General features: G+C 37.9%; 1 protein-coding gene across 3 annotated transcripts in view; it reads left to right on the top strand.

Annotated features, from left to right (window-relative positions):
• Positions 1-16,637, top strand: part of LOC126213025 (zinc finger protein 724-like) — a 128,509-nt gene extending 111,872 nt beyond the window's left edge. For all 3 annotated transcript variants that reach the window (XM_049940592.1, XM_049940594.1, XM_049940593.1), the window contains exons 4-5: positions 5,059-5,096; positions 13,397-16,637. In XM_049940592.1, coding sequence (XP_049796549.1) covers positions 5,059-5,096; positions 13,397-14,735 — 1,377 coding nt within the window. In that variant the 3' untranslated portion in view covers positions 14,736-16,637. The remainder of the gene's footprint in view (positions 1-5,058; positions 5,097-13,396) is intronic.
• The last annotated feature ends 6,349 nt before the right edge of the window (positions 16,638-22,986 follow it).

The raw sequence follows: 22,986 nt of genomic DNA, 5'->3' as shown, positions 1-22,986 counted from the left end.
AGTCTTCTCAATTTACAGAACTTGTGGACGTACTTGGTTGGAGCCACATCTCTGACTGAAGTATCAGATGTAGGTCCGTGTCTTGAAATATGTGACAGACTTTGTTATGATGAGGTGGCAGAGATCGAACATCTGCATGTGCAGTATGAAGTTTAGTGCATTTGGCTACATGGCTCGTGAAGATACTAGATAGTAGTGACTTTAGGCCAGTGAGGTTATGAGAACAAAGCATACCAGAGTGCATTATGGTAGGGGAGTAAGGTTCCTTGAAGTGAAAGTGAGAGATATCTCCAGGAGGAGGGAGGTTTTGTTGCCAAGGCCACCATGCTTTGCACTGGTCAGTGAATGGTTAACTGAAGACAGAAAGAGAACGTTCCTGAACAGAGCTAGAATAGTATATGCATAACAACACTGGAAGCAAGATAAATGGAACGACAGACTGCTGTCTTATTATTGGTCCTAACGATGAGTAACCACAGTAATATGATGATAAATTATTAAAGTAGAGATAAGACTGTAAATTATCATCTGAATCAGAGCCTTGTGAGCATATTGAAGTAATAGTGAATTAATGAATAGTATTGGTATTGGAGTTATGAGAATTAATCAGAAAATTAGTACTAAAAATAATCCTAGACAAACAGATAATAATAAGAGAGGAAACTGTTTTAAATATAATATTAGTAAAATAAATTGTTTCTTTGCAAAATAAAGACCTGAAAGTAAACACACACAATTAGGGGCAATAAGAGTTGACAATTTTTTTAGCTTCTGAAGTCCAGACACTCCAGTTGATCCGCATTGCAGACTGATCATTCCTATTTTAGTTCTTCACCATTATTCTGCCATCATTTGTCGACAAGTTTTTCAGCTGAAATCTTGGGATCACACTGTTCAAAATCTTCAGTCTTTCAAAAGCGAGATCCTCGCTTATTGTCAAACCTAACTTCAGGAGTTTCTGGCTCAAAAGCTTGTCAGCTGATATGGAGTCATAAAAACAAAACATCTATTTTAGAACTACTACTGGAATAACTCTTTGCTGCAGAAAGTACTGTGATTCATGGTCAAACAAAAATGACTGATTGAGAAGCAGGGAAGGAAAATTCTCAGGAAAATATTTGGACCAGTTTTCTGTGAACGAATTTGGATATGGAGTCCCTTTAGAGAGATTTATAGGCAGACAGAAACAATAACAGACAGCTTTAGATAAAAAGTGATAAAATTTTGTGGATGCATCACAGGATGACTGTCGACAGGCTCACAAGGCAGATCTTTGAGGTAGCAAGCATTAGCAAAAGCAATTCAAAATTGGTCATAGGTACAGAAGAAGTTGGACTCTCACAAGTTAACATAATAAATCGAAAAAGAGTCAAGAAAGACCATGAAACATACTTAAACAGCAACACATGGAAAACAGAAATGGATACAAATATTTGGAACACCACAAGAGAGACCACAGAGGACATATACTATGTGATCAAAAGTATCCAGACAGCTGCCTGAAAAATGGTTTAAAAATTCGTGGCGCCCTCCATCACTAATGCTGGAATTGAATGTGGTGTTGGCCCATCCTTATCCATGGTGACAGGTTTCATTCTCGCAAGCATACGTTCAATCAGGTGCTGTAATGTTTCTTGGCGAATGGCAGCCCATTCTTAACAGGTGTTGCACTGAGGAGAGGTATCGATGTCAGTCGGTGATGCCTGGCATGAAGTCAGCATTCCAAAACATCCCAGAGGTATTCTAAAGGATTCAGGTCAGGTCTCTGTGCAGGCCAGTCCATTACAGGGATGTTATTGTCGTGTAACCACTCCGCCATTGCCCGTGCATTATGAACAGGTACTCGATTGTGTTGACAGCTGCAATTGCCATCCCCAAATTGGTCTTCAACAGTGGGAAGCAAGAAGGTGCTTTAAACATCAATGTAGGCCTGTGCTGTAACAGCGCCACACAAAACAAGGGGTGCAAACCCCCTCCATGGAAAACATTGACACCAGAACACCAGAACCACCTCCGAACTATACTGTTGGCACTACACACACTGGCAGATGATGTTCACCAGGTATTTTCCATACCCACATCCTGCCATTAAGTCACCACATCGTGTACTGTGATTCTTCATTCCACAGAACAATTTTCCACTGTTCAATTGTGCAATATTTTCGCTCCTTACACCAGGCGAGGCATCGTTTGGAACTTACCTGCGTCATGTGTGGCTTATGAGCAGGTGCTCGACGGAGAAATATAGGTTTTCTCACCTCCCACCTAACAATCATAATACCTGCAGTGAATAATGATGAAGTCTGGAATTCCTGTGTGATGGTCTGTATAGTTGTCTGCCTGTTACACATTACGGCCCCCTTCAACTGTCAGCAGTTTCTGTAAGTCAACAAACGGGGTCAGCCTGTACTCTTGTGTGCTGTATGTGTCCCTCCACGTTTCCACTTCACTATCACGTCGGAAACAGTGGACGTAAGTACGTTTAGGAGTGTGGAAATCTGGCATACAGACATATGAAATAAGTGATACCCAATCACTTGACCAAGTTCGAAGTCTGTGGGTTCCGCAGAGTGCCCCATTCTGCTCTCTCATGATGTCTGATGACTACATAGTTCACTGATATGGAGTACCTGGCAGTAGGTAACAGCACAATGCACCTCATATGAAAAGCTGATGTTTTTGGGGGTGTTTGATCAAAAGTATCCACATTGTGTATGTAAAGAAATTGGCAAGGATGTAGTAATAGGAAGAAAATTTTAAATTTAGACACTATCTCCTAAAAGTTAATGTATGAAATAGTAATAATGATAATAATGTAATCTGGAAACATCTCCCATAATTATCAGTGTGAGGAGATTAGCAATAGTCATAGGTATCTGATTGTCAGTAGATTTCACAGAAGTAATCTGCAGTAGCAGCTTCTTCTTTTTAATATGGTGTGTGTCACATTCTGCAACCCTCTAGACAATATGATTTGTGGAATACAATGTGTAGATCCAAGAATGAGATGAATGAATGAATGAATGAATGAATGAATGAATGAATGAATGAATGACTAACTAACTAACCTACCTTCCCACCCTCTCTCTGACCAGGATATAGGATACCGTGTGATTTCACACTGAAAGATAAATTAAATTTATCAATGAAATAAAAAAATGAAGAAATAAATTCAGCCCAAGAAAACAGAGTAGGATTACCCTATTTTACTGAAAGGCAAGTGATAGCTGTGTAACCAGATTGTGTGTAGGTTCCAAAAGGTTATATCCTGGACACAAATAAAGATACAAATGTAGGATAACTTTATTTTCAGATGTACAGCTATAAAGCTTTTATTTGCAGAAGAACCATTAAATTTATCATGAGTACATCTTCAATATGCATGCATGTGTAATAGGGTACTTTTTACAATTTGGTTTAAGTTCAGTGTTTTCATTCACTTTTGACAAAAGTTCACTATTCCCTCAACTGGACACACAACAAACATTGAGGCAATAGACTTGTCCCTTACTTATTGAAACACATTTGTAGTTCTTGTGCTCAAAGTTGTTTTTTTTTTTTATTTAGTGAACCTTAAGTTACTGCATGGCAAGGCAAATAGATGGAGCCTTGCACAAACCCTGACAAAAAAATGACATAATGTGAGATCAGACAAAATTCAAGGTTGGCAGGTGAATGTGAGATGTGTATGCCCATTATGGCTGATACATGAATAAGGCAGCTTATTGTTAAGAAGTGCTCTTTCATTCAGGTGCCAGTGTGGTGATGCTCCATCCTCGTGAAAAATGATTTTTTTTCTCTGGATAGTTTCCTTTGCATCTATCTCGAAACCTTTTGTTATTTCTATTTATGTCCAAATTTCATGTGTTGTGAAGTTCCTTGCTGTACTGATTACATTCCTCATTAATAACATGAAAGGGTTGCTTCATTAAATTACATAATTTGAATAACAAATCATGACCACCACCAAGGAACGGTTTCTTTTTCCAATTCACAATACATTATCCTTGTCTTTGTTATTACTCATTTTCAATGCAGTTGTTATTTTTTAAAAATCAATTAATTGATTTAGTTACCATAATTCAACTTACTGTCAGAGATGACTCAGTCTTTCTTGTTATTGTGAAATAGTTTGTTTAATCTGACATGATTCTCATCAGGTGATCATCTTCGGGTTTGCTGACTGAATTTCTGGATTATCCTTGATGTTAAAGGTTTTCTACTAGGCTCCAGTAACAAACTTGTTTTAGTGCTATTGTAGCTGTCCACATTCTGATTGCTTCTTCATATTTATTCATTGTATACTGGCTGTTTATAATTGGCCACCTGAATTTATCTGCAGTTGTATTAATCCCTCCCCTGCTGTGAAATGTATGAAAGCACATTTCTTCATTTGGAGAGAACACTGTCCTCATGTTGACCATGTTGTTTATTTCCTATTTATGATACTACACAAATCTTTGTCATTTATATGCCTATAAAATAAAACCACTTCATGTAATAATTCCTATCGCTTTCATGTCAAGCTGTACTCCTGAATTTCCTCTGTGGATGAAACTGATGGGACATTTAACAACTTTGATGTTCCCTGCAGTGAGCTATCTCAAGAGAATGGCATAATATTGAATGCTGCAGTTGTGAAAAAAATACATTTAATAGCAGTTCAGATAGATATTTCTTCAGTTCTTTCCTTTGCCAGTTTTATCAATAAAAATCGGACGATTTTTTACATTTTTCTCTGGTACTTTGCCTAACTGTATGTGCCCGAGAGGTGAAAGGTATTTCAGGCATTTAATTTTGAAGTGTCAAGTAGGAAATTTGTTTCCAAATAAATCAATGTTTCTATAGTTACACAGCTAAAAACAAAGTGCTGAAATTAAGCGTTAATTTTTACGTATAAATTTCTTCAATATCTGCTACATTTATGTAGTGTCTCTTTGATAATACTATTTCCAAGTATTGTTTGGAACATTCAGATGTTAGTGGGTGTTAATACAATTTTATTTGTTTACTGTTTCATCAGTTTTAAATAACCAGTAATTCTTTGTACTATTTCAGGTGGCAGCCTCAATAAGAAATGCATCTGATAGTTTAAGGTACGTTTTTATTATTCACTGCAGAATTTTTTGAGCAGTATAAATTTTTAGTTACTCCATGTGAAAGGAAAACAAACAATAACCCCTAGGGACCAAAATACCATAAGTTATTTTTAAAAAGTTCTGTTTTTGGAGTTCTATTTTTTAAATGATGACTAACTGACAACCTCAGCTGCTGACAGGTGTTGTTGTTATACCTCGATGTGGACAGCTGAAAATGTGTGCCCCGACCGGGACTTGAACCCGGGATCTCCTGCTTACATGGCAGACGCTATTTTTTTCTATATATTAACCATTTGCAGTATATACTGACTACAGCAACATTATGCATGTTATCAGAGAAAACACTACTATATCTACTATTTTGTTATTATAGAAGATTAAAAAGATGGTTTCAAATGTTACAAGGTACATCAGTCCCATTTATAACAGTGGTTTGCAATAACTGCACAACAGAACAAAAAAAGCCATTTATGATTAACCGTCAATCCAAGCTTTCCAATAATGAGAGTAGATGCAAGGTGAAGCATTAATTTTATGTTCTTAAAACATATCAGTTTCTCAGATTTACTGATCACCCAAGAATGTTGTTTACTGCTGGCCCCACGATGCCACATGTCACCTTTTGTTTTGTGGGTTTGACTTGGCAGAAGTTGTAAAGAAATACTAGTTTTGTCCACATTGCTGGCATAAGATACAGCAAACTTTTCTCTCACTTGGTCAAATTCATGTAACCAATGCTTGCCCCTTCTTCATCAACATTATTCATTTCATTGCGTATCACTGAGCATGAAATTAGGCCTTTATTTTGGAACTTACACAGCCAACAAACAAAACAATTGAAGTCTGTTTTGAATGTCTAAATTTTCTGCAGTCTCATTTGTTGTTCACTGAATTATATTTCCACTTACAGGTACATTGGAGGTGCACATATAGCTGAAGCACTGTAAAAGTAAAAGTTCAGCATCTTCATATATAACACTGTGAAGTCACTTCAGCAGGCACCTGGAACACAGAGCAGCAGAATTAAGAACATTTCATTTAAGTAGTGTACATAATGTAGATTTGCTGAGTCTAAACCTTCTTCCAATTGTGCTGTTTTTCAATACACCATATTCTGCTTCCTGCAGAATTTTTAGTTTAACTTGCTTATCTATCCTCTGTGCTTCCTACTGCATGACAACCCTTTCACTTCTTGGAACTCAATGTTACTGCTACTGGCTCTATTTAAAGAATATAAAAGCACATCTCAACATGGAATTGCACTTGTTGATGGCATCTAGTTTTTCACGCTGTTTGTGTGACAATTGTTTTCCTTGTTGGTGGTGATTGTTGAGCAATGTTATGCACAAAGGTCAGCTAGAGAAACATTAGGAAAAAAAGGAAAACATTGACAATTCAGGTTTAATGAAAGATGTAATGATGCTACAGACTAAAGCACAGTTTGTAATTCATGTTGACTGAAATTTGTTAACCAGTAAAACATTGTATAATATCATGAACATCACTGCCAGTACTGATATTCTGCTGGTGTTAACCAAGTGTTCACCTCAAGTGAGTTCATGTTAAGCATGATGTTAAATATATACATGATGGTTCATTATTATTGATAAGTAAAAATATTACAAAGCAGTTATGTTAGTAACACATTCTATAAAAGAGCTGGTTTGTGTGTCTGTTCTTTAATAAAAGAGTGTACTTCTTTTATACAAAAGTGCAGGTGAGGTGTCAGCAGCTGTATAGTGCTAACTATTGTAATTGAAAATGACATGGATGTCATACAAATTCAATGTGATGGGTACAGGCTTATGGCCTACCATGTAGATCAAGTAAGAGGAAAGGGTGAGTCGTTATATATCCAAACCCTGGAGTCAAGTTTCAGCCCCTTCAGATTAATGAATTTAGGGGTGAACAACTCTTTGACTACTGTGTCAGCAATGTGGATTGGGAATCAATCTTGTTGTATTCACGGTTTACAGGCCACCATCATGTTTGTAAATTTCATAAAGCAGCTGTAGTCAGCTTTAGTAAGGCCATGAAGGCTTAACTGGTGAGTCACCTTTTGTGATTTGTGAGAAGCTACTAACCAAGGACACCTAGAATCCCCTATGTCTGAATATGGGAAATCTAACACAGTACAATTCCCCAAAAGGACTTAGTGCACACATTTGAAATTTGGCTGATTTGGGAGCAAAACTGATAGTGATTTATCTGGCCATGACAGAAAACGAATATTGATCAGTTGTGCTCAGATCATTGGGGGAAACTATTGTCATCACAGAATTAGAGGGAAATTACAGGACAAATATCAGTAGGTATATAAGGTGCCCAGTGTGGATGGACAGTTAAACTTTGTGTTAATAATTTTCCTAGTATTCTTATTCTGTAAACCACCACAATACTGACTGGAAGTAAGAGCAAGGGATGAATAACTCCTTGGACTTAATTATCTTGTGCAAGGTAGGGAGAGCTCTACCTATTTCAGAAGACAACAAACTGTGATAGTGAAATATTCTGCTATACGGTCTGTAGTGCACAATCAGATCTTCCTTTATGCTCAGTAAAGCTCTTTTTTCCTGTCACAAGATGTTCTCATCCCAAATTATAGCTATGCCTTTTTGGTGTTTGAACTGTAGTAGCCACTTGACCTGTTGCGTAGGAAGGCTGGACTGATGAGGTTGCAAAATCATATTTAGGAAAAAATTGAATTCTGCATTTACTATGTATATCCATGGTAAACATTTACCATTTTTCACCTAGTAAATGTTCGCAGATGAGTGTGACTGCTGTGTGTAGGTCTAAACCTGTTGCTTGCGAAGCACTGTGAAATAAGAGATTAATATCTCTGGTTAGGCCTATATGATAAGCATCACACACCCTTCAGCAATGTTCTGAGGTGAGTCACACAGTTGTTTTGAAAGCATTGGATTTCTGTGGTATCCTAGCAATGGATTCTCTGGTATCGTAGCAATGGACTGACTGCTGTACCTACAATTCAACCAATGTGATGATTCCATTTGGTATCTCCACATATTTCTACACTCAAGAATTTATGAGAGTACTGATAGGATACTATGTTTCTCCTTTTTGTGAAATACACTGTTTTTAGTCATAATGTTTGAAGCTAGCTGGCAATCCTTGCACCATTTCAAAATATTATCTAGGTACAAGTTGATACATTATTTTAAGTTCTTTATAATTGACAGAGCTAGTAATTATATGTGCCTGTACAGTTGTGTATAGTTTTGCATTTTATCTGTCTTTGGCTATGAAACTGAGTCAACAATACTGTTCATTATAGTTTACCTACATTTCTATATTCTTATTTATAATAACTTCTACTGGTGCATTACCCTTCTTTTCTCTGTATTCATCTGACCAGAAATGTTGTTCTTCCTCCATGCACCACACTAATTCCCACCATATCAAACTTCAACTTATCCATTTCTCATTTCATGTTCTCTGACTCACCTAATCAATCAAGGGACTTCACATTCCACACTCTGACTTGTAGCGATATTGTTTCTTTCACCTGATGATATCCACGAGAGTAGCCCCCTCCCAGAGATCTTATTGGGAGGCTATATTACTACTGGAATATTTTACCCAATTGGATGTAATGATCATTAAACTATACAGCAGAGCAGCATGTGGTTATAACAGGTGTAGTTCCCCTTGCTTTTAGCTGTTGACAGTACTAACATAGCAAGGTCATGTTGGGTAATGGTACAAGACTAAATTGTATAATCATCCAAACCATTCTGCATTTACATCTACATAGATACTCTGCAAGCTAGCATATGGTATGGTGGTGGCTGCTACCTTTATTACTAGAAAGACCTGCCATCCATCTTCATTCACCACATGTTAGTGTGTGGACCCTCCCTAGATATCCTTCCATTGAAGTTTTATGTACTTTGTGTGTCTGTCTGCTTTGGTAAACCATGCATGTCACCTCACTTTGCCAAGTTAAATGTTTCAAAAGATAAGTGGGTGCCACACAACTGAAACATGTGAAATAATTTAGCTATAACCGAAAAGTCACAAAATTAGGAAATCATGACATTGTGCGGTGGAGATACTGATAGACTTTTTAATTGTACACTTGATATCATATATTCTGACTACTTACTTTAGTAAGTTATTGGTTATCATAAGTTATTTTTTGGAAGTTACGCACGAATTATGATTGGCTGGTAGAAATGAGGCAACACATACTTGAGGGAAATTATGAATAACTAAAATGGTAAACTGCAGTTAAGAAATATAATATTAAACTCAAGTTCATAAGGGTTAACAGTATGTGTAAATGCTCATGTAATCAGCTTTGAGATGATGCCGTAAGTCCCAAATATCACAAGCTTTGTTGTACTGTGTCATTTAAGGGACAAGAACTCCATGGGAAATACCAGAAAGCTGCATATGAATCAGGAACATAAGTGTTGCAACAGTTGTACCAACTTGAACCATGACTGTCCAGCAATAGACTAGGATATCTGCGTGTCATTCACTTTTGTTATGGGAAGGTTGTTCCAATGAGACATCTTGGTATATTCAGTGTTGGAACTTTCACTAGCAAAGTCTTCAAGAACACATTTGATGGTGACTTGGTGGTTGTGGTAGCTGATGGGGGTGTTACTTGATGTTCTACTCTATCCCAACAGAACAAGATAGACAATACTTGAAACCTAAAGCCACCACCATTCTCATTGGAGAAAAAACAAAAATGAAATAACAACTGTCAAAATAATGAGACTTGATGCTTCCAGAGCATCAGGTACAAATGCCCTATCCCATGAATCACAAGTGGACTCAGCCCCTAGATGCAAACATTGATGGTTTTGTGTTGGAACCACCGAGTTCCACAGTGAAAACCCTAAAATTGTCATCTCCCTAATCAACTGTAGTAATGACACAAAAGCTTATCATTGATTTAATTACTCCTATACTGCAATGGAACATTCATAGTTTGATAGCACATGTGAAGTAAATGAAACTTTTTGTTTGTAGACGATCACAGTATTTCATGTGAGTCACTCTGTAAATGTTTCAATACTCCCATGCTGTCAGGGCACAGTATCTGACTGGTTTCCACTGTGGACAACCTGTGTTTTTGCTGTGTGTGAGGCATAAGCGAGGCTAAGTGAGGACTGAGATCAGACACTAGCTGTATGAATTCTTAGGGGAGTTACTCAATGATAACAATAGATTTTGTTTTGATGTGCCAAGATCCTCTTTGCAAGAAGCATTGCTAATATTATCCTAAAATTTTGCCAGCCATTTCATTTGTAGTAGATATTAATGTCAGTAATATGCAGGTGTAATGCCAGCATCTCCTGGTGGGTTGTGAGATGAGCTATGTTTTCTAAATACAAGTGTTAGAATTTATTTCAGCACAGTTATTTGTTTTCTCACAACTAATCTCTAATCCTGCTTAATTATATCTGTAACCTACACACATAGGCATGTCAAAAGGAGGTCACTGAGGTGGGTACCACATAGAGCAAACAGAGGATTGTTTTACCATCTGCTGATATTCAAAAATGCTTACATCTTGCCAGACTATGATTATTGCAAGTTAGATTCACCACACTGTTGGTGCATTTGTCCTGTTGTGGAAGTAAGTGTCAACCCATAGTATTCACCATCTGCAGGGCTTGGTGATAGTTCCAATGTTGTTCATCTACTGTGAATATTTAGCCCAGAACAGCTGTCTACATCGTTTCTTTTGTCATCTGGATCAACAAAAATATGAGTAACAATGAGGAGGATTTATTATTGTTGTGATAGCCCATAAAACTCCTGTATCAGGCAGGAACAAACCTAAACACCAGAGGGGAGAAAAGGAGGCAGCTCAGACAGTGTTCATGTGATGCCACAAGAAAGCTAGATATGACTTATTATTTTAAAGTAGTGCTACATAACAGCTGAACTAGTAGGAAAATTTCAGCTTTATGCGAGAAAGCAACTGTGCCTCTTCTACTGATCCCAAGGGAAAACGATACATTGCACAATAATTACTGTAATGTGGCCCTCACCAACAGTAAGCCAAATGACAAGAAAAATTCTATCAGCATGTGTCATACCTGTCTGTAGAGTCCAACAAACTGAGCACTCACATCCAGTGTACATTTGAAGGATATTGCTCCATCCTGAGAATGTGAATGGCTGGAATTCGTTGCCTTTCCCTAATCAGATAATATGTTGGAATAGTGTGTAATTGTGGCTGTGTACGCCTTGTATATGTGTTCATTGTAGTGTTTGGGGAAAGTTAGTACCTGCCATCTATGCCATCTGTAAGCTTTGAAAGTGGGAGGTGTTTCCAGGCACTTTGATAATGGGCACATCAGGCATCTACACTTATAATATGGCCTATGTGGAAGTAACTGTGTAAGTAATATACCTACATAGGGCATACCGAAAAGGCGTGGTTTTTTTTTTTTTTTTTTTTTTTTTTTTTTTTTTTTTTTTAATTCAGCATACAGTACTGTTGTCAGTGGGATATAATATTCTACATTAACTTAGTGTCTGGAAATTTTAGACATAAGCCCATTTTACTGAGAGTTTCTCTTAAAGTTTTCTGATGTATGGCATTATTGACACAGTGTATAACTGTTCTACGCAATGTAGTGATTAACTGCAAAGGTTTTTATTAATCACATAGAAAATAACTTCTACTGTAGTCTGATTGAAACTACTTGGTAGCTGATGTGTGTCACTTGCCACTGCAATATTGCTACATCCACCACCAGCTACATTGCTTGGTTGTAGATAACACACAAACACAGCTGATTTTAAGTGACCTATGACTGAAATGTGGCGGATGACAGGTTTTGTAGCATTGAAACAAATTCGTGTCCTAACCTTGCCACGACTATCTGCAGTATATCTGAGGAAACAGCGATCAACAATCTGCAGCAAAATTGAGATCATGATCATTTTGTTCAGAGCTTTTAAGGCTAACCTGTATGACCGAACTGAAGACTGAAATATTTCTTAGTATGTTTCTTTGCACAACCATCTTCTGCAGCAAAGTTTCAGTTTTTGATGAAAGCAGACTGTAATTTCTCACTTTCATTGGTTACTTGAAACCATATATCCATCAAAAAGCAGAACAGTCAAAAGCAGCAATCAGGATAGAATAATAGCACAGAAGTATGTGCATGCTCCTACCCACCCACACTCAATAGACCTCATTGGGAAGCTCAAAGATGTCCATTTTCATTGTGATGGAATGGGGTAGCTGCAGGTGGAATGATTGGACCCAGATATCACACAGATGGACGATGCACCTACTGCAATTACTTGTTCTCAGAAGACTATGGTAGAATTTGCTGTACATGATTCGTGCTGATGTCACCATTGATGCGTGTGTTTGATTCAGTGAAGGATGTTTTGGAACTCCAGGGGACCAGATATTGAGGAGTTGTAAAGATAACTTTGAACGGGAGGCTGTAAATGCATTGGCATCCTCCGTGCCAGACAGTATGTCAATTAGAAAGGGCTACACGTAAGCTGTGCTGCTGACAATACATATGTAATGTTGGAATAGTTTGTGTGTGTCATTTGCATTTGTTCATCAGTCTGGAAATTTATGTATGTGTTCCTTCATTTATTGACCTGACATTATCTCTTATATATGTACAGGTGTTGTCCACATGGTTGATGGCCATACCACCTAGCCAGTAAGAAATGTGATGTTGGTGGTAGTTGGTGATCAATTTGGAGTCAAACAAAATGCCATGCTTTATTGCTTTCTGAAATAAATTGATCATTGGTGGTTTTAAGAATTTCTACACAAAGCCTAACGTGTTCTCCAAAACAAAGAAAAATCCACATGGAAAGAGTGATTGGTTTTTATTTTAAAATCATAGATTACTCTTATTTTTTGTTTCCCTTTATCTTTTGGTGGATTTTTTCATGTCAAAAGCTAGAGGATATTATTTGTAATAAATGTAATAATTCGGTGTAAAAGATTGTAGAACAGTATTTTAAAATTACTCGAGACTTTTAATAATAGAATCTACTAGTGAATAAGGGACCCTAGTCAGCACTGAATGAGACTGGGCGTTATTCAATTTCCTGTGATCATTTGCTTTATAAAAATGTTTCATATTATGAAAATTCTATCATTCTGGTAGAATGTCATGACAATTTTAAATCACTTACATTTACTGAATAAGTTATGTGATGGCCATACATTTTTATCTTTTGGTTTATAGGCACCAATTCTGTGGATGGTGAAATATTAATTTGTATTGTGTAAATCAACATTTCACACCTCTTTCCTCCTTCCTCAGTTTCATTCAAAGTGCTGGTGACAGCTGTGACGTTTCATATCAAGAAACATTACATCAAGGAGTAGTCAATGAAAAGCTGGAGAGAGATGCAGAGAAGTCAACAGATTTCAGTGTGTCTCACAACCATACCAAAATACAGACTTCACAAGAAGACGGCTTATGTGGCACAAGATTAAGTTGTAGCATCAGGGAAAAGGAATTCCATAAGTTTAACTGTAGTTTCTGCCTACAGAGCTTCCCTTCAAAATACACACTCATAATGCATGTCTTCATCCACATTGACGGTGTGCAGGCACCTTCATATGTGTGTAAGTCATGTGGTGAGGTATTGCCCACTGATGACTGCTTGAAAGAACATTTGAGAATGAGAGAGGGTGACCAAGCATTATCTGCTACCAACAGTAAGAAACTTGAATGCAGTGATGATCATGAAAACAATATCTCCTTCGAGTGTGTACGAGAAGGAATCATGGAACAGACTCAGAAGCCCCCTTCATACAAGGTACCCAGGAAAACTTTTAAAAAATCCTTTAATGACATATGTAATACACATACTGTGAAAGAAGCTGAAGAGAAGCTTGAAAGACGTAATGACTGTGGAATTTTATGTACAAGTGACCATGTTCATGTCCACACTGTGCTAAGTGCAAAGAGACATCACAAATGTGATGTTCGTGGTAAGATGTTTACTCTGTTACGCAATCATAAGAAACAACGATCAATACACTCTGGAGAGAGACCACACGAATGCGAAGTTTGTGGAAAATCGTTTACAGAATGGGGCAGTCTCAAGAAACATGAATTAATACACACTGGGATGAGACCATACAAATGCGATGTCTGTGGAAAATCATTTACTCGGTCGGGCCATCTCATGACCCACTTATTAATACATACAGGAGAGAGACCCCACAAATGTGATACTTGTGGTAAATTATTTAATGTATTGAGTAATCTCAAGGCCCACAAATTAATACACAGTGGAAAGAGACCCTACAAATGTAGTATGTGTGGAAAATCTTTTACTCATTGGGGCAGTCACAGGACACACGAATTAATACACACTGGACAGAGACCACACAAATGCGATGTCTGTGGAAAATCATTTACTCTGTCGCGCCATCTCAAGACCCATGTATTAATACACACTGGACAGAGACCACACAAATGCGATGTCTGTGGAAAATCATTTACTCAATCAGGCCATCTTAAGACCCATAAATTAATACATACAGGGGAGAGACGTCACAAATGTGATACTTGTGGTACATCTTTTAATGTATTGAGTAGTCTCAAGGCCCACAAATTAATACACAGTGGAGAGACCCTACAAATGTAGTATTTGTGGTAAATCTTTTACTCAGTGGGGCAGTCTCAGGAAACACAAATTAATACACACTACATAGAGACCACTCAAAGCATTGTTGAGGTCTGTAGACCTACACAATTTGATAGAAGACCACACGTGTTTTATGAAAATTGTTCGCATGTGCTACAGAGAGGTCACAAAAAATTTGACAAATCCATTTCCACAGCTTCACATTCGAAGAAGTTACATACTAAATACAACATATGAAGCACACAATTGTGATTTTTTTGTTGCAAATGCTCCATGCTTTAATGATCGGGCTACCCAAAATTTGTGCATTGTCAGATACCTTTCACTCGTTTGAGAAGTAGTTCTGTGCAGTTATCAGGACCCCATATTCTTCAAGAGAATGTACGAGTATGATGCTAATTATTTGAAAGAAACTGCCATTTCAATCTTCATGAAGGTGTATCCACTAGCCAGGCGACAGCAGAAATGTGTTTATTACACATTCATAATGTAGGATATTTGTCTCAAGAATGGAGAAAGATACTAAATCGCTTGATTATGCAAACATATTATTGAGGTAAGCCTCCTTAATAGTAATGTTATTTGTGTGATCAATAATCTGCACACGTGTGAACTTTCTGTGCTAGTTCTCCGTTAGGATTTAACTGATGGTGGCAAGTATGCAGAGATAAGGGAAAAATTATAATCATCTGCCTAGTAGCGTTTTGATTCACCTACAGACTGCAATACAACAGTGCATCTCTATGGTATGGACTCATTAGTTCTTCGTTAGTTTTCCAGTTGTAAATCGGACTATAAGTCTACACACATCTCACACCTTTCCCATTAACTGTAGGCTATCGGTTTGTTGCTGTCTAGTTGTTGTGCAATAGCATCCCAGATTCGTTTCATCATGCAGTGTGATTCTTACCTTGTAATTTGGACAGTTATCCTGCTGTAAGATGTTGTCACTCTCGAAAATACATCAAGCATCAAGTGATAAGGTTGCAATAATGTTCATGTTCTCCACATCTGTCATGGTGCTTTCAGTTATGGCCAGCTGTTTTCTTGCCATCACATACGAATATCCCCCATAGCATGACACTGCCTCCATCTTCCTGCACCTGTTCTGTGGTGCACGTATGAAACAAATATTCATCTGGATAATGTCATATCTGAGCACAACCATTGACCTGGTCAGAAAGAAATGTCATTTATCCCAACATGTGACACTTCCTTATAGGTATGCAGTCCAATCTCGATTATCCTATTTGTATTGCTACTGTAACTGACAACATTGTTAGATCAACATGGGAATACAAAGCTGTTACACAACTTGGGGCCTCATGTTCAACAGTGTCTGCTTAATAGCATGAAACTCTCGAGCCTGCTCAAGCATTTTCTCTGGTCTCCACAGATTGCCATCTATCCCACTTTACAGAGCAGCTAGGTTCTGATTTGCGTGTTCTAGATAATGCATGGGCATCCTACAACCTTTGTCACCTTGTGGTTTCACCATCTTTCAACAATGTTCCATAGAGGCTCACGATAGAAGCATCTGCACAGCCAACCACATTCGCTGCTTCTGAGATGCACTTACCCAGGCACCAGGCAAAACCATCTGCTCTTTGGCAAAGTTACTTATGCCATTTTTTCACATACTGTCACTAGAATGATAACCACTCATTTCTGGTTGTATAGTTTCATTACTACGTGACATAGCCACAATACCGCTGGGTAGCAAACACTCCTCCTACGGAAGTGGGTATAATGATTTGGATCAACAGTGTATCTTCACAAAAAAGGGTCTTTCGGTAAATTGAGTAGTAATTCAATTTTTCTGCTTTGTTAAATTTTATGTCAATACACTATTGTCAGTTCAAGTGCCATATTTCTTGTGAAAAATTTTTGTATTACAAAGCTCTGTACATTAATTTTATACATCAAATCTTTTAATTATTTGTCTGTTTTTAAATATCATGTAACTACTGTACAAACATCAGTTTATAATTCCAATTGTTTGTAGAAACACAAGGACAGTTGAAAGAGCTCAGTGTGATTTCTAGGTTATGAATTTAATCCAAATGCATAATTTTTATTGTAATAAGTTCATTTATCAAATGTACTTTCTTTCTAATTGCTTTGTTTTAATCTGATTTTTTAGTTGTCTTTTATCTGCTTTAAACATGATTTCATAGTGTGTATTTTCCATAATTTCTCTGAGTAAATGTGAGGTTTTCAGAAATCTTTACTAATGCTTTGTCTTATACTTCATAATGTTTGTTTTTGGTCAGTTTTTTTTTCCATTTACTACCAATTTATTATTGGTGTAAGGTAGTTCGTTTATTAAGCTTTGTCATACTTTTAATAACTTGAGACAGTTGTTTTTAAGTGATAGGCATTTTTGAGTTTTACAACACTTAAAGCTGTGTGGCTTTTTACCGAAATGAGAATGTATCAGTCATAATGGTTCTTGCAACATAATAGTGTGCTGCTATCCGGGCTTTAATACTGCAGTGGGTTTTAAATATTTAGGGAATGCTGATCTAGTAGCAGTTTGTGGGCTCCCATTCTTCACACACTTGATGAGATATTTTGGTTGTGACTTGGAACGAAATTGCATGGATTTTAAATTGTGTCATTCTCCTTATAGTAGTGTTGTTACACTATTCAGTCCAGCTACTTAGTTACATATTTCTACTACAGTTCCTGTTCGCACTGCGCTCTTTGTGGATGGTTTACTTTAATCATAACAGATAATATTTTGTTCTCTCAGTAACGCTTGCTGAGACAAAAATCATTACTATTATTATTCAAGTAAGAACAGAGCTCTGAATTCACAAACTTACAATACTGCTACTCTCTTGAAGCTTAAATCCTGACTCGAAACTGTCCTATTTTAATAGTCTCATCACTGAAAATAAGCTTGTGTTGATTCTGAAGATTCTGTACAGAAATTAAGTAAAGTAACCCACAGTGATATTTTAAAATCGGATTTCAAATGACAAAGGGAAAGAGATGTTGACAATAGTACTTTATTTTGACAAAGTGCCATTAATTGTTATAGTGTGGTATTTATATGATAACATCAATACAAATGTCATTATTAGTAACTGGTTATTACTGCCATCATCATATGATGCTCCTGACCACTTTTAGACATTGTGTGCTGAAATGTATCTGGTAAACGCCATAAAGGCTCTAAGGACTATCTTCACATTATCACCATTAGCACCATCTGCCCCCAGTAGCTGAGTTGCCAGTGCAACAGACTGTCAATCCTAAGGGCCCGTGTTCGATTCCCGGCTGGGTCAGATTTTCTCCGCTCAGGGACTGGGTGTTGTGTTGTCCTAATCATCATCATTTCATCCCCATCGACGCGCAAGTCGCTGAAGTGACGTCAAATCGATAGACTTGCACCAGGTGAGCGGTCTACCCGATGGGAGGCGCTCGTCACACGCCATTATATTACCATTCACTTAAAGCTAATATGGGTGGCATTGGCCAACCAAAAAGTTCTACGGAAAATCAGTTGATACGATAATTGTTATCTTCCACTCCTGTCCAAAATGGTTCTTTTCAAAACCTATACCGTTAGACATCTTTCAAGACAAACATTAGTGTTCACTTGAGGCCAAACTGAATCATAAATCAAGAAAGTATTATTCTAAATATTGTTATAAGAAGAATTAGAGTACTTTTTGTTTGAAATTACTTGAGTGAATGGAGGTTGTTGGAAGATGATACAGCTTTCATATAACGCAAAAAAGCTACTTTTCACTAAAATATAAAATTGTGGAAATAGTTTGCAGATTCATGCCACTTATTTGGATTTGTGTGTGTAAGTATTTGTGCTATTGAAATTTTTTATTGTTAAAGTTTAATGTGGCTATGTTTACTAAGGGGAAGTTAACTGGTGTGCCACAAGCGACTGCAGGTGTAACTCTCTCATACATTTATACCCATAAATTTGTACGAGTTGTAGCTATGCAGTTACACATCGATGTAGTTACATATCTTAGGTTACAGTGCATGGCACATGAGATAGATGTAATTCATACATTGTCTCATAAAGAACAGATTGAGATACAACAGTATCCCCCTGTGGTGGTTCCATTAGTTAACTCTATTAAGTTATACTCAGGTTAGTTGATTTTCAACAAATAGCCTTCAGTTCCTGGAATAAAACTGGTTGCTGAAACACAACATGCATAGTATGGAAGCGCCATCGTTATAACACCTGACCTTTAAATCTGTAGTGTTCGTCAGTCAGAGGATAACAATATTGAAATTATTATTGTTAAGTAACAGTAGAGTCACATCGGCATATAAACCCCCAGCAACAGATTTTTTCTTCACCCCACCTGAACATTTTATTACAGGGAAAACTTCTGTTGTGGTATGTGATTTCAACATTCACAGCCATGTTTGGGGGGTACACTCAAGAGGATCAAAATGGTGAGGCTGTCCTCCTGTGGGCTGAAACTTTCCATCTCTCACTCCTTCACGACGGCAAACTACCCTATTCTTTCTTCAGTGGACGCTGGCTATAATCCATATCTGCTTTTTGTTAGCAAAAGTATTTTTCATACCTGCACTAAATACGTCTGTAAGCCCATACCGAATACACGTCGACCTATTATGTGTCAAGTTCTCCCACAAGTAAGCCCTTAAGAAATCACTTTCACATGAAGGTACAACTTGAAAACGGCTGATTGGCAGAAATTATCAAAGTTATTACATGAGAAAATTGTAGCTATAGATCTTGTGATAGATCAATATAAAATTTTAGTTAACGTCCTTAATGCCTCCTCCTGAGCATCAGTTCTAAGGGGATGCAGAATGAACTATATCAAGGGTATAACACCTGAAACGACAACTCTTCTTTAAGAGTACTACAGAAAGTTTGAAGAAGATCCTTTTAGTGCAGCCACATCAATTCATGCACACAATGTCCTCTCTTCAATATCTGAGGCAAACAGAGAAGAATGGATACAATTAATGGCAGACTGTGACATGAGTAAAAGTAGTCAAAAGGCATGGAGGCTATTACATCGCCTGAGTAACGATAACACTCAGGTCAACACATATTTTAATATTAAACCAGACCAAATTGCTCAACAATTCCCCATTAATGGCAGATAAACTAAATCCAGAAATGTAGAGAGGAAACGAAACTTCCTGGCAGATTAAAACTGTGTGCTCGACCGAGACTCTAACTCGGGACCTTTGCCTTTCGCGGGCAAGTGCTTGCCCGCGAAAGGCAAAGGTCCCAAGTTCGAGTCTCGGTCGGGCACACAGTTTTAATCTGCCAGGAAGTTTCGTATCAGCGCACACTCCGCTGCAGAGTGAAAATCTCATTCTGGAAACATCCCCCAGGCTGTGGCTAAGCCATGTCTCCACAGTATCCTTTCTTTCAGGAGTGCTAGTTCTGCTAGGTTCGCAGGAGAGCTTCTGTAAAGTTTGGAAGGTAGGAGACGAGATACTGGCAGAAGTAAAGCTGTGAGGACCGGGCGTGAGTCGTGCTTCGGTAGCTCAGACGGTAGAGCACTTGCCCGCGAAAGGCAAAGGTCTCGAGTTCGAGTCTCGATCGGGCACACAGTTTTAATCTGCCAGGAAGTTTAATATCAGCGCACACTCCGCTGCAGAGTGAAAATCTCATTCTAGAGAGGAAACAATTATTCAGGCACACAGACCAAGAAGTATCTTATCTCCTTATTTCTCTGTTGAATTGAATTCAGCCCTGAATAAATGTAAATAGCGAAAAGCAGCAGGACTGGATGACACTAGAGCTGAACAAATCAAGAATTTGGGTTCTGCTAAAATGCTTTGGTTACTGCAATTTATGGGCAACTGTATTCGAGAGCGCAAGATCCCTAAATTGTGACGAAATTGAAGAGTAATTGCCACACCGAAACAAGGAAAATATAGGAAAGATCCCAAAAATTATAGACCAATCACTTTACTCTGTCACCTCTACAAAATACTGGAGAGGCTCATTCTTCAGAGAATGATTAGAAAGCCTCTTCTAATACCACAGCAAGCAGCTTTCAGAGAAGGGGAGAGCTGCACATCTCAGATATTAAACTTAACACAACATATCGAAGATGGATATGAGAAATGGCCCATTACAGGTGCTGTATTTATCCGTCTATCCACAGCTTGTGATGAGATCATCCATCGGCTCCTTCTGAATAAAGTTTATGACATAACTAAAGACTTCACATGCATGTGCAATATTAGAAACCTTCCCCAGAATTCCAGATTTTTTGTGGAATTTTAGGGTAAGAAAAGTAGGAGGAGAACTCAGAAAAATGGGCTGCCACAAGGAAATGTGCTTGCACTGCTATTATTCAACTTCTATACCAACGATCAACCTATCCCTGAAGGAGCTCGAAGCTTTATTTATGCTGATGACTGCACTATCACTACTCAGGCTGACTGTTTTGAGAGTGTAGAAGATACGCCATCAAAATCTTTGGAAGAATTCACTGTTTACTATTATGGGAATTACTTGATACCTAATCCTGCCAAGACTCATATCTGCGCATTCCACCTCAAGAATAAACAGGCAAATAGATCCTTAAATATACCCTGGAGAGGTATCGTACACGAACATAATCCTACTCCCAAATATCTTGTAGTAACACTGGATCGCGCGCTAACATATAAAAAGCATTGCCTAAACACCAAACAGAAAGTGGCAGCCAGAAATAAAACAGTGCGACAATTGACACATACGTCATGTGGGCAAATCCATGCACTGTGAGCTCAAGCGCGCCTGCTCTATGTTGTTCCACTGCTGAATATACATGTTCAGTATGGTACAAGTCCAGTCATGCCAGGAACGTAGATGAGGCTCTAAATGAGTCTTGCCAGATCATCATGGGTTGCTTAAGACCTATTCCTGTTGACAAACTCCATTGCCTCGCTGGCAAAGATCCTCCTGAAATGACACATCAGGTAGCTGCAAGATATGAGAAAAGTAAGGCCACAACAAAGAACGCCCATCCACTATATGAGGCAGAAATCAAGAAGGAGCTTCTTGACAACTACTGAGGCTCTCATCGAGAATCCGTATGTGGCAAGGATCTCACGATGGCGGGAGAAATGTCGGTATTTGGGAGAATGGATCGCTCCAAAGGAAGGACATCCTCCTGGATATTCGGAGAAGTGGTCAATATGGAGGTCTCTCCATAGATTACGGTCAAACACAACGATATGCGAGACCAATCTGCTGCGTTCATCACCAACCACCTGCACCATGCAAGACCTTATGACAGATACACCAAATGCACTTAAAGTGTCCAATTTTTTGTCCTCTTTTGTGTAAAATTATGTCAACACTGATATATGTTTTTGACATTTCGGTACTTTTGAAATGACAAATAAATAAGTAATGTAATAAAAGTAACAGTAAGAAAAAACTGTATCATTTGTTTTTAATGTCCAGAGAAAAGATTATTCATATGTTAGTGGAGGAAACATGACAAGACGGCTTTTGGTACAGTGATATTAGCAACGAAATAAACCCAGCACTGCATCCTTTTTATGGTTAACTAGATGGAATGCGACAATCATAGCATTAACTCTCATCATTTTGCAGGTATGAAGATGCACAACCTACTTAATAGAAACACAGTTTGATATTCCTTCTGAAAAGAACTGGGAAAGTAAGGATATGGTGGAAAATATTAGTACTCAGTGTATGAAAATTTAACTAACACTAAAAGGATGATTGATAGTAGCAGCTAAGAGTTGTGCTTAAACAAAAAGAGAACCGAATGAAATCCTAGCATGAAACTGTATCAGCATCATTTTCTGGAATATAGGAGCTGCTGCAGTGCAGAACAAAAGGTGGATTGTGGGCAAGATAGTTGATGGTTGCGTGATTGTTTGAGGGCCAATTAAGAGTCATGAATATAGTCAGAGAAGTCTGCAGTTATTGCAGTGCTAGTTTATATTGGGCCCTCCAGGAAAGATGAAGTTGCCAGTCTCGATAGCAACAGGGATGGGTTGCCTGCTCTGTGACAGAGATAAAACACAAGTGAGGCTGTTGTAGATGGCAAAAACCATGTCTGCTTTAGCACAAGTAAATAAAAAAAAGACTCACAGGCATATCGGACTAAATCTACTCCACTGTACTAGCATATGCCCCGAGCTATGATTGAGCACAGAAGGTAGAACTGTAACGAAAAAAGAAAAGACAAAAATTATTAATATCTAGGGATCCTTGTTTGGACTGGCACACCGAGTTGTACATTCTTAACCT

Source organism: Schistocerca nitens, chromosome 11 (genome assembly GCF_023898315.1).
Source record: "Schistocerca nitens isolate TAMUIC-IGC-003100 chromosome 11, iqSchNite1.1, whole genome shotgun sequence".
Taxonomy (NCBI): domain Eukaryota; kingdom Metazoa; phylum Arthropoda; class Insecta; order Orthoptera; family Acrididae; genus Schistocerca; species Schistocerca nitens.
Note: the sequence above shows the minus strand (reverse complement) of the source record. Positions and strands in the feature narration are given on the sequence as shown.